This window comes from Eriocheir sinensis, chromosome 15 (genome assembly GCF_024679095.1).
Source record: "Eriocheir sinensis breed Jianghai 21 chromosome 15, ASM2467909v1, whole genome shotgun sequence".
NCBI lineage: Eukaryota > Metazoa > Arthropoda > Malacostraca > Decapoda > Varunidae > Eriocheir > Eriocheir sinensis.
The window spans coordinates 5,092,763-5,111,062 of NC_066523.1; the positions used below are offsets into that span (position 1 = coordinate 5,092,763).

Sequence of the window (18,300 nt, forward strand, 5' to 3'; positions counted from 1 at the left end):
TGAAGAATAAAGTTTTAATAGCATATAGAGTGCGTGCATTGAACCTACTTGAGTATAATTAATATTGTAAATTTATCTTCATATTAATATTGACTTTTGCTGCTTTTAAATCTGAGAACCATATGTATAATGTATGAGTGTGTGTGAGTGTATATGTATGTATGTATGTATGTATGTATGTCTCTTATATTTCAAACGCTTGTAAGGAAAGTGTCAAGTGTTCATGTTTGTGGTGATAGTGATGGTGGTGGTGATGGTGGTGGTGGTGGTGGTAATGGTGCTGAAACATCCTCCTCCTACTTATCCTCTTCCTCCTCTTCCTCCTCCTTCTTCTGCATCTTCTCATCCTCTTCCTCCTTCTCCTCCTCTTTGTCCTTCAATGAGCAATGCAGATATTTTCATTTCTCCTTTCTATCTTTCCTTTCCTTCTGTTTATTATCATTTCATTCATCAGTTTGTAGTTCTTTTTTATCACATTCTTTCTCTCGTCCCTTGTCCTTATTTTGTTATTCTGTTCGTTTTAGTTACTCTCTGTTGTTTATTCGTGTTTCCAGTTTCGTTAGTTTGTTCCTGTTCTTTATTCACTGTTCTGTTACGTTCTCTCTCTCTCTCTTCCTTCCTTCCTTCCTTCCTTCCCTCGGTCTCTCTTCTCAAATTTCTTCCCTTGCAGCTTCAGTTCCCTTTCCTCCTCCCTCCTCCTCCTCCTCCTCCTCTTCCTCCTAACAAGAAGATCAAAAACAAAACGTGCTCTCAATATCTCACTTTCTTTATTTTCACACTTTTTCTTCTTCCTTAAAATGCCGGACATGGGAAGCGTGTTTTAAGAGAGAGAGAGAGAGAGAGAGAGAGAGAGAGAGAGAGAGAGAGAGAGAGAGAGAGAGAGAGAGAGAGAGAGAGAGAATGGTGATAATTATGACGAATGAGAGTTTGTGAGGAAAAAGAGGGAGAGAAAGAAACAAAAAATAGGATGTTACTGCAGAGAGAGAGAGAGAGAGAGAGAGAGAGAGAGAGAGAGAGAGAGACTTAGAGTAACACAAACAATAAAGCAAGCAATAACAGAAGGAAATTATAGGCTTCTTTTGTATGCATGGAATATTCTTGTTTTTCCTCTCTCTCTCTCTCTCTCTCTCTCTCTCTCTCTCTCTCCTTGATCATGGCAGCCCACACATTAGCTAAAACTTCATTAAACTTCATTACTTTCCTTCCTATTTCTCTTTTCTCCTTCCTTCATCCATTTTCCCTTTTTCTTTCGTTCGTACTTTTTTTTTCCTTTCTTCATTTATTCGTTTTCTCTTACCTCCGTACGTGTCTCTCCCCTCTTCCCCTTCTCAGTTCTCTCCTTCCCCTTCCTTTCTCCCTCCATTCATTAATATATTCATTTTCTCATTTTCTTTATTTTTTCTTTCATCTTTCTTTATATTTTTGTATTTATTTATATTTTTCCTCCTTCATTCATTTCTTTTTTTATTTTTTCTTATATATATTTTTTTGGTTTAACATTCTAATCTCATTAACTTTTTGCTAATATAATTTCTCACTTTTATAATGAAACCTTAACTCGAATAACAGTTACTGATAAACCGGGCGGATGCCACTGTATAGAAAACGGGTTGAGGGGAAGTCCCGACAGGCTGACGTAATTACCCCAAACTCACTATTATTATGACGTATATTCATTTTAATTTAACCAACAAACTGATATACTTTTTCCATTACAGTCCAAACTTGAAGTACATATCGATGGTACAAGAAAAGACGATATCCCAATAAGTGTTTAGCGATAAAGTGTCTAAATATATTTCCCGAGTGACGCAGAACCACCAGATTCGGGCAGAATTAAGAGAGGGATCGAGGAACTGGTGAGCCACAAGGACATGGCGAGTGAGTGTGTGTGACTTCAACTCCCTGGACGTGATCTGCTGCTGCTCTGCCACGGCTCGGGTGACTCCATATAAGAAAGACTAATAAGTTTTGATACAACACCAGCAGGTACACAAGAGATTTCCCGTATGGTTTCCTCAGTTTTTTTTAACTTAATATGAACACACTACACTACACAAGGAATCTTTAGAAGTATTTGGTATTGGTTTGGAGGCCCACCATGGCGAACTGTGAAGGTGGCCCCAAGTAATGATCGAGGCAGTGGCTCAGGACTTGTTGGTGCCGTGCGGTATTTTTCCCACAATTTGTCTCGTAGCATTGTTGTCATCATTATTGTCAGAATACAGTTTTGCAAAAACATTGGTATTATTCTAGTGTTTGTCCATACTCACCCCTCTCAATGAATACGCCTTCATAATATGGTTACAGGTAAAACTGCAGAACAACTACTACTTCTCCTCCACCACACCAGCTCCCCTACCCCCCTAAATAAGCCTGGGGACCTGTGGGGAACCAGGGCATTTTTGGGGGGGAAGTCAAAATCACTGAAAAATGGGTTTCCAGAATTTCACTAAAAAAATCTCTTAAATAGGGAAAATTCGCGGGTCTCAAAAGTAAGGAAAGTCCCTAACGTATACTCTTGTAATCTATTATAACAGAACCAAGCAGCCGCTGCAGCCAATCTGATGAAGAGCGTTGGGCGTTTCATTGGATGGTCAGCGTAGTAACCCCCACCCCACCACCACCGCTGCCCAAATCCATCCCGCACTGCATAATGTTTGACGGCCCACACCACATGTCGAATATATTTAAACTACCCCAACCGAACTTTCCATAACCTAACCTCTAACTGAGGGGGTTTACCCTCCTTGACCCCCCTCTAACTAAGGAGGGCTTTGCTCCCATCTAAGGGGGTTGCCCCCTAGACTTCCCAGCTAACAGGGGGGGCTCTAGCTCCCTTGACCTCCCCCCCCCCCTGTTAGAAGGGGGGTTGAGGGGGGCTTTGGTTAGATGGGGTCGAGGTTAGATTATGTAAAATTAGGTTGGGATAGTTTAAATACATTCGACATGCGGTGTGGGCGGCGGCGGTGGGGGGTCCTTAAACTCTTAAAACCAGGGAATTTTCCTTAGACTTTAGGGATTCTTTAGGGAAATTTTGAAGGCTTTTTTTCAGTGAATTTGCCTTCCACCCTTAAACTCTTGATTCCCCACAGGTCCCCAGGCTTATTGTTTTGGGGGGTAGAGGGGGCTGGGGTGGCTGAGGGAGAGAAGGACTTGTTCTGCAGTTTTACCACGATGGTCACAATTGTTTTGATCTCTACACAATTACCTATTGTTTTTTGGGAAATCAATCAATCTGTGTTTTTTTCCAAGGACGTTTTGCCTCACCCACCCTATGACGCCAGACCCAGGTATTTACCTAGTTGTTTACCTAGATGTAACATACGGGAAAAGAGCTACGCTCGCACTGTCCCGTCTCCATATCCACTCTTATCCAACTTTTCCTTAAAATCATGAATGTTTCTTGCACAGACCACCTCCTCCTCCAGTCTATTCCATAGCTCAATGCTTCCATTTGGGAAGCTAAACTTTTTCACATCTCTCCTACACGTGGTTGCCCTCAACTTCTTTCCATGTCCTCTTGTTTCTCTTTCCACACACACAAGTCCTCTCTGTCCAAATGCTCCACTCTGTTCGCCACCCTGTACACCGCTATCAGATCTCCTCTTTCTCTTATCTCCAGGGTTGTGAGCCCCATGCTATTGACTTTCTCCTCATAAGTCTGATCTCGAAGTTCGGTACCATCTTAGTTGCCACTCTCTGCACTCTTTTCAGCTTCTTTATATTCTTCTTTTCATGAGGAGACCATACCACTGCTGCATACTCCAACCTTGGCCATATCATTGTGACTATTATTTTCCTCATCATCTCCTCATCCAATTACACAAATGCTGTCCTTATGTTCCTCAGCAAATTCAGAGTTTGTCCCATTATCCTGTTGATGTGTTTGTCTGGTGACATGTTCTATGAAGCAGTCACTCCCAAATCTTTTTCCTCCACTCCTCTGCATATTGTCTCGCTTCCCATCTTGTAATCATATTCGCATCTTCTGCCACTCATACCAAACTCTATTTTTTTACATTTCCCAAGGTTGAACTCCATCTGCCATGTACCACCCCACTCCTATATTCTATCCAGGTCCCCTTGCATTGCCTCCACAGTCCAACTGGGTTGGTTAGGAAGCTTCTGGCTTTCCTTCGGTATTTACTTGTTCTTCATTACACGTTACATCGTAAACAAATCCTGTTTTGCCCAAAAAGCTTTGCTTCCTATGGGATGCTTATGTTAATAATTAATATAAATTTTTTCAATGATATATTTAAGCATATTAAAGTGTTTCAAGTGTTTCACATTATTCACACGTCTCAGTAGTTTTGCATCATCTGCAGACAAACTCACATAGCTGGACACTCCGTCTACCATATGATTTATATAAACAGCAAACATTATTGGTGCCAGCATCGAACCTTGTGGGACTTCACTCATCATAGGGCACCAGTTGGAAACCCTATATATATATATATATATATATATATATATATATATATATATATATATATATATATATATATATATATATATATATATATATATATATATATATATATATATATATATATATATATATATATATATATATATATATATATATATATATATATATATATATATATATATATATATATATATATATATATATATATATATATATATATATATATATATATAGTGTTTGTGGGAGTATCTATAGCAATAAAAGATTGATCAATTTCTTTTTTCTTCAGTGGTTTGTGTAAGTTAAAAGAACATCATGGCTATGGGACACGATGCAGCGTCCATTGGGTTGCTGGATGCCACCTCCAGAGCTGTGATGAAGGCACAGATCATGCTTAGGTGAGAATCACTCTGATTAATTTTGAATGTTCTTAATTTCCAGCTTCTTTATTCTGCTGACTAATTTAATATTCTGGAACTGTTACAGTGATTATGCATTTCTCTTTTTGTTCTATATTGTTAGTGTATGTTAAACTTGCAGAATTGCTTAATTGTGTGGATATTTGTACCTTTGTATTTGCATGTTTGCTTTTGTGCCTGCATATTGTTGTGCATATATATTTGCATGTTCTGTATGTAGATTGGTGGTTTGTGTTTGCCAGATGTGGAGGTACACCAATTTTGCTGGAGCTGGATGAATGTGAGGCCATGAGCATAGTGTTTCTAGCACTGCAAGGAAACTTGTTGGCTCGCCACGGCTACAAACTTTCTCAGTACCTCTGTGGAGGCCAAGAAAAGGTCACCCTTATCCCTCTCTCACTTATACCTGAGCATATGTAACTTGATCATGGAAACTGTTATTATAATGAGTGTTCAATGTAATTTTAGTCTGGTTGAATATGGTAAAAAAAAATTAGTCACCGTGATTAGTCATTTTCTAGGTCAACACTTCTCACTAATTTATTTTTTGGAAATCAGGAAGCCTTTGATCAGCTGGTGGAGTTGTCAGAGGAGGGAGGGGGTGAAGGCGTACTGGTAGAAGCACTGTACATCATTGGTCGTTATGATATACTGGAGGACCACCTTGGACTGCCTGTCAATGCTGCCCTCCACCAGGTGATGACTTACTTTGTGGTATACATGTATTGCTTTTCATTTTTAAATCTTAATGAAGGGTATATGATCATATTTTTTTCCAGTTTTTCAAGAGAGAGAGAGGAGGAGTAGAGCCAGACAGGAAGGCTATGTACTTTGTGTGTGCTGGCATGGCCCAAGAGCAAGCTGACCTCCTCATTTCCAGGTGGGCATGGCTTCAGTATAGATATTTCTTTCAGCTCTGGTTTTCTTTTTTGCTCACCCTTTCCTCTGTGCAAGACACAATCATCAATAATTTTATTTCTATGGGTATCAAGAATAAAAAATAAAAAAATCTGTCTATTCCTATCTACACCCTTGACACTTCCACTTACACATCTTAGCCCCTCTTGTGGAAATTGTATCCCTTCCATGTCATCCTGTATCTCACATTCAAAATATTATTCACTGCTTTCTCTGATCTCTCTTTATATAGGCCCCCATGTTGCCCATCACAGCCAGCTTCTATTTAAAACTCCCAGTCATTACCCTTCTCTTTCCTTTTACATGCATTCCATTAACATTAAAAGGAATTATCTTCAGAACCTCTCCTCTCCTCTCATCCCAGTAATATATGTGACTTTTTCCTAACACCAGCCAGTGGTACCCCAACTCTGTAGGTATTTGTTTTTCTGATCATTATAAACTACTTGCAACTCTCAATATATTAATAGTCTTAAAGCATGTTATTTTCATGTTCTTTACGGTTATAGAAGCTACACTGACTTTCTAGGAAGACAATTAACCCTTAATGCTGGTGGAACTATATATAGACAGTCCAAAATTCAGTCAGTTTTGTATGGCAAAAATTTAACAACACTTTCAGATTGCAGTAGAATCTATATATATATAGACGATAGTTAAAACATCCATTATGTGGTGTGACTATATTTATGCTAGTCCTAAGGTTGGCAGTGACTATATAGACAATTCATTCTGGGGGGAGCTGCTCTTCAAATACTACTGCTGTCTAAGGGTTGATTTGATTGATTACTCCTAGGTCCTTTTCTTCCATAGCAATCACTGCTCCAATTTCATAGTTGATTTGAACACTCATAGATTAAATAGTGAACTACATTCAGGCTGGTTGCATCTCATATCTATAATAATTTTATCACACCAGGCTGAGGGATTGGTATTCAGAGACAGGTCGACCCCTTGAAGAAACCTTTGTTAGGAATCTCACTGAAGGTAACTACCACCTGCGTCTTGGTCAGCTGCACCAAGCTCTTTTGGCTGAGGAGCAGACATCTCTAGCCTCCTGCCTGCAGCCCTTTATATTGCGTAAGTATATTTTATACTAATCATGTCCCATCCTACTGAGTAGAGAAAATAAGGATAGCAGATTGTGATTTAAGAAATTGTTAAAAATTGTGAAAATGGTGGGTCTTGCTATCAATCATCCATTTATTAGACTGCCTTGGAGACATGCCCAACATTCTAGACCTCTTCCTAACCTCTAATCCTTCAGCTTATTCTGTCAAACTGTTCTCTCTCTGTTGGGCTTCTCCGATCACAACCTTATTTCCGTATCCTTTCCTATCACTCCTGTACAGCCTCTGAACCCACCGTGGAATGATTACTACTTCCAGGAGAGAGACCCCTCTGTGTGTGCCCAACACATCACAGAGGTGATTGTCTCTGGAATGGAGGCATACATTCCATGTATTTTCTCTACCCCTCATGCTAAAAAAGCCTTGGTTTAATCACACTTGTTGTCATGCTATCAAAGATAGAGAGACAGCTCACAAAAGGTACCAGAGCCTTCGCACTCATGCTAATCATGATCTTTACATTTCCGCCCGGAATCGTGCCAAATCTGTTCTTTGACTCATTAAAAATACTTTCAATAATAGAAAATGCCACAACCTTGCTTTTTCTAATTCTTCCAGAGACTTCTGGCACCTAGCCAAAAATATCTCCTCCAATTTCACTTGCACACTTGGCTCACAACCGAGAGAGCCTGGGTTCGATTCCTGGGTGGAGTGGAAAAATTTGGGCTGCTTTTCCGATACCCTACGCCCCTGTCCACCCAGCAGTGAATGGGTACCAGGTATTAATCGGGAGTTATGTCCCGTCTCCTGGAATCTGTCCCCTCCTATAATTCCTTCCCCTTCTGTCTCTCTCCGGCATATGACCACAGATGTTGCGCCGACTAAACGAAACTTTCCAACTTTTCCAATTTCACTTCATCTTTCCTTCCTCTCCTTAATTCTGACGGCAGCACTGCCGTCATATCTATCTCTAAGGCTGAACTCTTCGCTCATACTTTCTGTAAAAACTCCACTCTGGACAATCTGGGCATATTCCTCCAACTCATTCCTCCTCTGACTTCTTTATGCCTGTTATTAAGATTCTTAATAGTGATGTCTTCTATGCCCTCTCTGGCCTCAACCCTCAGAAGGCTTATGGGCCTGATGGAGTACCTCCTGTTGTCCTTAATTAAAAACTGTGCTTCCGTGCTGACACCCTGCCTGGTCAAACTCTTTCGTCTCTGCCTGTCAACATCTACCTTTCCTTCCTGCTGGAAGTATACCTACATACAGCCTGTGTTTAAGAAGGGTGACCGTTCCAATCCCTCTAACTTAATAGATGTAGGTATATAGTTTTTTTTTTATTGTGTATGTTGTCTGCACATTGTCTATAGCTGCACAGCACTCTTGGTGATGGACTGCAGGGCACTGAGGCTGCCAGGTTGGCAGTGGTACCCTGTGGGGGGGCCATATTGTTACGGTCATGGGTGAAATTTTACAAGTGCGCCTGTCTCGCATTGGCAAATTAACTTTTTTTTTTTTTGGGGGGGGGGGGTTGTGATATAATCTGCTAAATGTTTCTGTCAAAAATCATTACATGATTGACTTGTCAATGTCTGTTGTGCACCAGCTGCCGCAGCTGTAAAATAGCTTGCATAGAGAGGTTCAACTCGCTTACCATGAGAAGTACCACTGTGAGATGGGGAACAAAGTAAAATAATACCAACTATATGGCCCCCCACAGGGCCCCACTGTCAACCTGGCAGCCTCAGTGCCTCGCAGTCCATCGCCATGTGTGCTGTGTGGCTAAACAGACAATGTGCACACAACCTACACAATAAAAAATATATATACCTCCATTTATTAAGTTCGTCAGTATTCTTTCACGTTTTTTTTTTTTTTTTTTTTTTCGCAGCTTATAATGGACTTTCAGCATTAATGGACTAAGTTCCCCCCAATTAGTTTGTTATATCGAGGGTTTACTGTATATATATACATATACGGTTTGCACGGATGATTATTGTGCAAGACTTCATGGATCAAGATTTGCAGAGCAACTTTATATTTGCCTCCCATACCATCATAAAATTAAAGAGTCAGTAATCGTGTGTCTGGCAGTGATGTACATCTTTTAACCCACTCACTTGTGTGACGTAAGATGGGTCTCCCTCTCTCCAGTAGGTGTTGATAGTTTATATGGCCTTGAACAATTTAGCCTAAAATTTCCCCATCATCCTCGTGTTTTCAACGATTTTGTCTAGATTACATAATGTGTGGAAAACATACAAATCATCATCATCATTTCATTTAACATCTGTTTTCACTCTTCATGAGCGGTTGGATGGTTTATGGCTCGTAAATCGAGCCATTTTCAGTTTTTGGCGCAAGATTTTCCAGGTGCATGCCCTTGCAAACCCAACAACCTATTTTAAGTGGTGGCCCTAGCCTTTGCCTGAACAAAAAAAGGTAAACCCTACAAGGCTGCAGGAGGGGTATGAGGTTTACCACCTGCTATTTCACCCATAGTTGGGACTGGATGGCCATTGATCCTGATAAACATGAGGTCATCTGCCCTTAGAATGGTCTTGTTTTTAATCCACCTCGGGGTCCAGCACACCCTCCTCACTGGTCCAAAACAAAACCAGTGGGGTTGCCGATTTAGTTGCCGACTATAGCAAAATTTGCAAACTGACAGGATTGAAGCTTAGAATTGTGTGAAATTTGATCCACTGATTTAAGGCTGATGGAGAGGGGATGGTCACACACCCCAAGAAACAGCAAGGGAAGCCAATTTTTTTTTACTGTGGTTGTCAATGAAAGCTTCTCATGCTGTTGGCCTTTATTCCTTCCAAACACACTGGACGTCAGGGCGATTCGCGGGTTGGAAGGCCACTGCCTTTCTGCCTCTGCAGGCGAACCACCTCACCTAGCCTTGCCTTCCGCCCCGTCACCAGCAGTTAAACAAGTAGTCTGACCATCACCCTATACATTGATGCACGTACATACATACGCACACACTAGTACAACCACTTACACACGTTAGATAGTTTACACATAATTACCCATTCACGCACTCACATGCTCACACAGCCACCCTTATGCCAGTACATTACATTTACAAAAGCAGGAATGTGTTAAGATGGTTGTTTGATGTCAACCCTCGCATTATAACCTGGAAACTGAAAGAAAAAAACATACTCTTCTTGGTGATGAGTCACTCTGTACAGTGCACGAAACTTTGCAACGTGGCCGTGGCTGCAAGTATTATTGTGCGTGGAAGAAGTACTGGTAAATGACTCCAAAAGGAAGAGGAGACTTCATTTTGGATATAGAGATCAGTGACTGCTGGAAGTATTTTGCCACCTGTATGTTTTCCACCTATTATGTAGTGTAGCAAAAATGAGCAAAAACACAAGGATGTAGTTGAAATTCTAGGCAAAATTGTTCAAGGCCATACAAACTGTCAACCCTTACTGGAGGGAGGGAGACCCTCCTTCCCTCACACCAGAGAGTGGTAAGGAAGATGTACGTCACTGCCAGACACATGATTAATGCCTCTTATTTTTATAATGGTATGGGAGGCAAATGTAAAGTTACTCAGCAAATCTCGAGGCCCGGACCCTTCCTCAATAATCATCCATGTAAACTGTACATATATTGATCAGATAGTCAAAGAAAGAAATATTGCTCTCCAGGACAATAATTATACATTAATGCAGATATTATCCTGTCATGCATCCTGGGTGATCTATGTTACTTCCTACAGGCTCACCTAGTCTTCCCAGTGCCTCAAAATTGTTCCCCATGAATCTGCCAGCTTGTCAAGAAGACATGTATCCACTGCCAACCGGTTACCCTCATGGCCTATGCGTTATCATCAACATTAAAAATTTCATGAAACCGAGAGGAATGGAGGATAATGTAAGTTACACTCACTTATGCAGTATGATTTCATTCAGTACATCAGTACTTTACTTTTTTGTAGAAAATACCCATGAGAAAGATTTGTTTTGGCTCTTAAAGAAATGCATGGGCTGCAAATCTCTTAGAGGTAATACCAAGTTTAAGGTGTTTGAAAACAAGATTGCATGATACATATAATAATGCTGTAAGTTCAAATAATTTGCAGTGGAAATGTAGCCAAGAAGTCATGTTATGGTTTAATTTTTGTTTTGTTTTTGTGAACAGTTTCCTCTCATGGAGCGTCATGGTTCAGACATTGACAAGGAACGACTTACAGGAACCTTTAAGCTTTTTGGATTTCATGTGTTGCATTTTGATAACCCTGATCATCAACAACTGCATAATTATTTCCGGTGTTTACGCATGGACGCTCGGCTAGCAGTGGTGGCTTGTCTGGCAGTATGCCTCATGACCCATGGTGATGAGAATGGTAAGTGGTTGTTAACCCTCTGATCTTTTAACAGGTTAGTCATTTAATTTCAATACTGCATCTTAACCCCTAAAAGGTGGGGATGTAACATGAAATCATTTCTCCTCATACGGAAATGTTCTGAAGTATTCCTGAAAATAACTCACTTTCCATTATCAAGTTCACGGCTCTGCCCAAGCCAATAGATTTTGATTTATGGGTATTCCCTTTATCCATCCTTTCTCTTCACTCTGCCACAAACCTGAAGTCTCTACCACTGGCAAGTGGCAACTGAGTCAGACTCTAGTGTCCATTCGCTCTGTCACAGTCTGCAAACCCTGTACTATACATGACGATTACACAACTGCCCAGCAGGAGGCTGCAGTTGTAAGGAACAATGACTTATTTCTGATAATAAATTTTGAAGTATTCGTCAGATTACTCAGAATACAAATACTTGCCCCCTGTATTCAAATACAAATGAGAATACTTTGATTTCTATTAATATTTATTCGAATATGAATAAGAATACACCCAAATACAGTATTCAAATGAATTTGAATACTCCATGCCTGTCCTCAGGGGCCTCAAAATCACTTCTACCATCACCATATTGAGATAGATCTACAGGATGGCCACTAGAGCGAGGTTACACAATAATGGGGCTCAGCCTTGCTGAGTGGCTGGAGTTCAGCGCTGCTGCCGTCACTGTCTTCACTGCTAAGACCACTTTCAAAGCCTGAAAAAGTCATTCAGCTCTCTCCCAATTGCACTTACATTGGAAGTTCTTTTGGGAGCAAGGGGAGGCTTATGAGAAGTCAAGATCACTGGCTGTGGATACTTGGGTGACAGAATCAGACGAGGAACATCAAACTCTCTTCCTGTCATTGTTACCATCACAGAAACACTGAGAATGTCACAGAGAAGTTGTGTGGCAGCCTAGGAGTCAGGCTGACCCATAAATTCCCACACAAACTTCAAAATTACCGCGAAAAAAGGTGGACCAGAAAAACCCATCACCCGCCCTCTAGGGGTTGATATTACTGATCACCATCTTCCATTAAACAGAGCCAGTCATTGGGATCGTCTAGAGCTGGGCTACTCAATAATTACGAGCAAAGGTCCAGTTAGACAAATCAAATGTATGCAGAGGTCCAGATAAATATTGTAGCTGGACTGCAGGCTCCAGAAGTAAACAAATATATAATTGACTGTAGGCCCTGCAGTCAGTCTAGGAAATACACTTGCAAGATTCTGTTGACAGGATCTTCATGTTATTTGATTATATTTTCAACTTAATTTGATCAATGGCCCCCAGCATGGGTTTACTAAGGGTGAATCTTTTATCACTAATAATTTTTTATTTTACAAAAATGTGTATGAAGCAGCAGTTATGGACAAAAATTATGATATTATGTGTCTTGATTTTAGTAAACTAAAAACCAATGGGATAAAGATTTCTCAAAACTGAGGGTCTGTTGTGTATAATTTTGCATGTTAAACTAATCAATATTGTAGTTGTATTGTACTTTATTGAATTTTGATTTTTTACAGACCACATCTACCTGCATGATCGCTCCTGCATCTCCATCACTGACCTGAGAAAACTTTGTTTTAGCCAGGCTCTCCTCAACAAGCCACGTCTCTACTTCATCCAAGCATGTCGTGGAGAGGAGGCACTCAGGCGTACGTATCAGTTATGACAACTTCTCTCATTGACATTCAACTCTTGATTCACTGGACTAAATGGGGGGATCAAATATAGTCAGTCCCACAAGAGCTGGCGGGCCTAATCCTTCAAGGAGGGACTCGCGGACTTGGTATCATTTCTTTGGTGATGCACTTCACGCTCGTTGGCAAATTTTTAACTTGTTCTAACTTGAATGTAATTGTCTTTGTATTCCTACCAAAACCCTTTTTGAGATGTAAGGTAACAGATTGCACCAATAGAAACATATGCAGTAATATCTTTCTTGATGAATATGTGCCTTTTGAACTATTAATATATTATTGATAAATACGAAATGACATTCATAACAAAACTAGGTCGGAACTGCACGATCCTGCAGATTCACTGCAAGTTCCATTGTATATCTATATTCTCTCTCTCTCTCTCTCCACATAGATATACATACTTTGCAGCACCACTAGCTAAACTCGAGTTACATTGCAAAATTAGATTTTTGTCACAATGGCCTTTTTGGAGCTTGGTTGCAAAATTGACATATCACAAAATCAGAACACACAAAATTGAAAGAAGTATTGTATTGTCAACACCACAGCCACCAACTTTGTTTGTTGGCATTGCAGAAATTTCTTCCAGTCAGTGGATTTTCTGGTTATAACAATAGTCTGTTCATGTGTGTGGTGAGGACACTGAGATCTAGGACAATATCACATACCTTGGTAGTGTACTATATAACAACAGCAAGTTAATGAAACTTGCTGCTGACTTGGTCGACAGTGTCATGGACTTGCTCAACATGAGTATATGGTGTTGTGGATACCTGTGCAGAAGGACAAAGATTAGGATCTTCATCACTTTTGCTCTCTGTCTTACTTTATGGGCTGAGACATGGACACAACAGTTTTGTGATGATGCTAATCAATGCCTTTGATAATAAGTGTCTTATTATCAACAGAATCATTTGGATATTGTTATATTGACACTCAAATTACTCCATGAGGCAGAATCAAGGCCTATTACCTGCATAGTCCATGAATGCCAACTCTGATTATATGAGCATGTGGCATGCTACCCAGAAGTCAGTCCAGCTCACCAGGTTGTTTTTATAACAGACAACCCTTAGTGGAGGGGGCCAAAGCACATGGTAGATCAAGTCTATATCCTGATGAAAGGTTATTAGTATGAGAAAGGTGCCTGCATAGAGTCAAGCTTGGAGGAAACCCAGGGATGGTGTCGTAGAGTGAGCAAGGTATTGAGCCTCATGTCCTGTGCCTCCATTGATTGATTGACCAATTCATGCAAAAACTGATCATATGTATGATGTATGGATGCCTCCAAATTTTTTGTATGCTTCTAGAACCTCAGTTCACCTTATTCTATTCACCCATCATCATTACTCCTTTGTACATATAAGGAAAATATATACTTATTTCGTCTCAGTATATATAAACTTTTCATATTTAAAAGTTATGAGGCTTGCCATATTCCTATATATTTACTCTTCACACTCTCTAGCCATTGCTTTGGCCCCCTTAACCTCTGTGGTCTAATGGACAGTGTGCCTGGCTACAACTCTGCGTGCCTAGATTAGAATCCTGGCCCAGGTAGTTAGCATGCAGCTCACCAAGCTGTTAATCCTCCCTTTCGGGCTGGTTGATAAATGGGTTTGTGGGGAAACCTGGGGTCTGTGTTCCAGGGTAATCATTTCCTACCTACCACAAGCTCAGAGGGCCAACAGTTTGGAGATGAGCACCGCAGCCAGGCACAGCTATAATGTATTCACCCACTTTAACCTTGCAACTTCTTCATAGTTTTATTTCAACTTACAATTTTTTTTTTTTTTTTTTTTTTTTTTTTTTTTTTTTTTTTTTTTTCCCCAGCAATCTTACTACAGCAGGACAATTGCACTGTTACACATGCAGAAAGTGATTGCCTCATTTCTGCTGCTACTGTGAAAGGCTACACAGCTGTTAGGAGTCAGACAGAAGGTGAGTGATACAGCTCTAGTATATCGTTATTGCATGTTACTTTGCATCTTCAACGCAGTAAATAATATCTGGTTTGATAATACAGTCAAGTCGCGTATGATGCGGATTCGTAAGGCGCAGTTTCCTATGACACGGTATGGTTTCAGAACCGTATGTTCAGATCACGCGGGTAAAACCATCTATGACGTGGTTCGTAGTCTCCCCTGGCCAAACGAGTGCAGAATTGCCAGGTTGGATTTTTTTTTTCCAAGGGGGAAAATCTCATGGTGGCGGTTGAGTTGTTTTTTGGAGGATTTCTATCCCGTCTTTCTCATGCACCTTTTTTTACGTGCATATGTGTCCCTTGCACTCTCTCTCTCTCTCTCTCTCTCTCTCTCTCTCTCTCTCTCTCAGCATATTATTGTATTCAGTAAGTTACAAATTACCCTCACTATCAGAATGATCATATATCCAAAGTTTATAGATGTAGACAAGAAGGTTTGCAGTCGGCTGCCGTGACCCTCACTCAAATTTCAAGTCATAGTCATGCACTCCCCGACCACTCCGCATCTCTTCCCATCAATCTTTTCCCCCTCCTTTGCTCCTTTTTTCATGTAAAGTGGACCTGGCCCAACTGTCTATTCTGGCAGGCAAAAAAGAAAGCGATCTGGCTTACTAGCCTACTAAAATCTACAGCAGGCCGTTTCTGCACATCAGCCTGCTGGCAAACTGGCTTTTAAAAATCTAAATTGGTGTTCCCGGAGCCTTTCCTTTCTTTTGTCTTTCTCGCTGCCCAGTCCGAAAGGGAAGAAATCAGAGACACAGCGTATAAAGAAACTAACAAGAGAGAGAGAGAGAGAGAGAGAGATCTTTGAAAGTGGCTGGTCATCACTAATTATTGCATTAATATGCGTGCCAAATAATATTTTTGTCAATTTCGGGTTGGCAGGGAAAGTAAATGGTTGGGCAGGATTGGGCATTTTTTGTGACGGAATGTGGCGGCGGCGCGGCGGGTTCCCAGTCGTGACCTGACGAGTACACGTCTAGTCAACCCCCCAGTCCCTGCACGGCAAGGAGTCGGCTCGCTTACCACGCACGTGCTGCACAATGGCTTACAAGCCTGCTGGGAAACCCATGGGCAAGATTCGAGTGAAAAAGTGGGTGTTGGTGGTGGCTGTGTGGATAAGGTGGTGAGCGTGGGGTCGAACTGAACAACATCAAAAGGCAGATAATGCCTACCGGTGCACTCGGGCTAGAACGAACGAAAAGAAAAAAAAGAGAGATGCTTCTCTCCCTCTCTCCCTTCGTATCACTGAGGTGTCAATCTTTGACCCCCCCCCCCTCTCTCTCTCTCTCTCTCTCTCTCTCTCTCTCACACACACACACACACACACACACACACAGGACCCAGCAGAGATGGCAGAAGTGATGAACAACAGCTTCCATAGAGTTTTCACAAAAGAAGACGAATTTGTACAACCACCGGGCCAGGAAAGAGGAAGGGTTATGCAGGAGATACAGTTAACGGTGCAGGAGGTCAAGGAAAGCTTGAACAAGCTGGATGTAAGAAAGGCGACGGACCCGGATGGAGTATCAGGGTGGATCTTGAAGGAATGTAGTGAGCAACTTGCAGAGAAACTGCACTCCATAATGAGTGCCTCCCTGAGTGAAGGAAGGGTACCACAAGATTGGAAGAGAGCAAACATAGTACCAATTTTTAAGGGAGGAAAGGGAGAGGACCCATTAAATTACAGACTGGTATCATTCACAATTGTGGTTGTGAAGATATGCGAGAGGCTTTACCTCATGTAGCCAAATACTCCCTATGTTTGAACACCCTTTTGCCCAAATAGTTTGAAAATGGGAAGGATTATTGTATTAGTTTTTTTTTTATTGTGAACTTTCCTGAAAACTTTAAGCATATAAAGCTTATGAATATTTGTATTTGCAATATATTTTGTGTATTAATATGAGAAGATAAATTAATTTTATTTTGAAGACAAATTCATAATTATATGCCTTTTGTTACAGGCTCTTGGTACATCACGGACCTGTGTCAAGCCCTGCAGGAATATGGCCATATTATTCCAATCAAAAGTGTGTTACAGAAGACTCGCCAGAGCCTAAAGTCTCGTGTGGGAAGCATGAATAGTGGTTTCATAACTCAGTTATCTGAAGAGAAAGTCACCCTCACCAGGTAACTAAATTCATGACTCTTTAACCCCTGTATGCTGGGTGCGTCTGACGCTTGACAAGACACTGTCTGGGGATTTTTCCTCAAACTGAAGTGACTTCTACTTCAAATTAAGTGAAAACTACTGAAGCAGTACAATTATGAAATGTGTCATGTTTACTTCAATCCCTTGAAGTGGGCAGCTGGCAGAATTAACCTAATAGGTACCTTTTTCAGAGATGTGCAGCTGGTCCGAGCTGAGGAAGAGCACTTTCTGGAGGGCATTGTGATCCTAGCACAACTGGAATTGATGGAGAAGCTTATAGAGGAGACTCAGGAAGAAGCCTTTGAGGATACTTTGGAGAGTGGTGGGAGCTTAGAAAGCATATTAAGTAACTTAATAGCCCGCTTTGAATTATCTTAACCCCTTCACTATAGCTGGGCCAAAACAGCGCCCCTCCCCGTATCCAGGATGGCCACGCACGCCAAATTTCAAAAGTTGCTATTGAATATAACAAGTTTTCAGCCATAAACACAACATAATCATCATGTATGATATATAAAAACATGCAAAATTAAATAGTGCACATAAAAAAACATAAATTAATTGATAATTTTGAGATGTATGCATAAATATACAGAGAAATTTGCGTTATGGGTAGATGACGTGTGTCTGCTGAATTGTATTTCCTTATATTAATTTTGATAAAGAAATAGATTTGTGGAGGAAAGTGGAAGAGAGGGAAGGGAAGGACAGACGTAAGTAAGATTATGGAAAATATCCCACTGATTCACTGGCAATACACACAGATCTCACGGAGTAAAAGGCTGAAAGGCCGTGTGTGTGTGTGTGTGTGAGAGAGAGAAAGAGAGAGAGGGTCAAAAGATTGACACCTCACTGATACGAAGGGAGAGAGAGAGGGAGAGCACATTTCTCTCTCTCTCTCTCTCTCTCACACACACATAGATGGGAGGGATCGAGTAACAGCAAGCTATAACTTGTTGAAGAGGTGCCCCCCCTCCCCCCTCCCCCTCTCTCTCTCTCTCTTTCACACACACACACACACACACACACACACACACACACACATAGATGGGAGTGATCGAGGAACAGCAAGCTGTAACTTGTTGAAGAGGCGCCTTCGCCCCCCCCCACCTCTCTCTCTCTCACACACACACACACACTGCATGGAGGAGGTACAAAGAAGGAAGGAAGAAAGAACATGACAGTGGGATGGATGTGAGGGTGAGGCAGGGAGGAGAGGCAGCAGCTCCTG

The 18,300-nt window shown here is 41.1% G+C and overlaps 1 protein-coding gene across 6 annotated transcripts; it reads left to right on the plus strand.

The window, feature by feature from the left end:
• Window positions 1-1,598: 1,598 nt before the first annotated feature.
• LOC126998814 (caspase-8-like) lies at window positions 1,599-17,687 on the plus strand. Of its 6 annotated transcripts, none has more exons than XM_050860905.1 (13): window positions 1,599-1,636; window positions 1,719-1,989; window positions 4,728-4,836; window positions 5,100-5,235; window positions 5,416-5,553; window positions 5,637-5,737; window positions 6,695-6,855; window positions 10,591-10,745; window positions 11,013-11,217; window positions 12,751-12,882; window positions 14,764-14,871; window positions 16,882-17,047; window positions 17,261-17,687. In XM_050860905.1, exons 3-13 carry the CDS (start codon window positions 4,754-4,756, stop codon window positions 17,445-17,447), a joined length of 1,572 nt encoding a protein of 523 aa, XP_050716862.1. In that variant the 5' UTR covers window positions 1,599-1,636; window positions 1,719-1,989; window positions 4,728-4,753; the 3' UTR covers window positions 17,448-17,687. The 6 variants fall into 6 exon arrangements, with proteins under 6 accessions (XP_050716862.1, XP_050716864.1, XP_050716867.1 ...); XM_050860907.1 differs by adding an exon at window positions 3,256-3,293 and having other exon boundaries at window positions 1,620-1,989; XM_050860910.1 differs by adding an exon at window positions 3,256-3,293 and having other exon boundaries at window positions 1,620-1,881.
• Window positions 17,688-18,300: the final 613 nt, after the last annotated feature.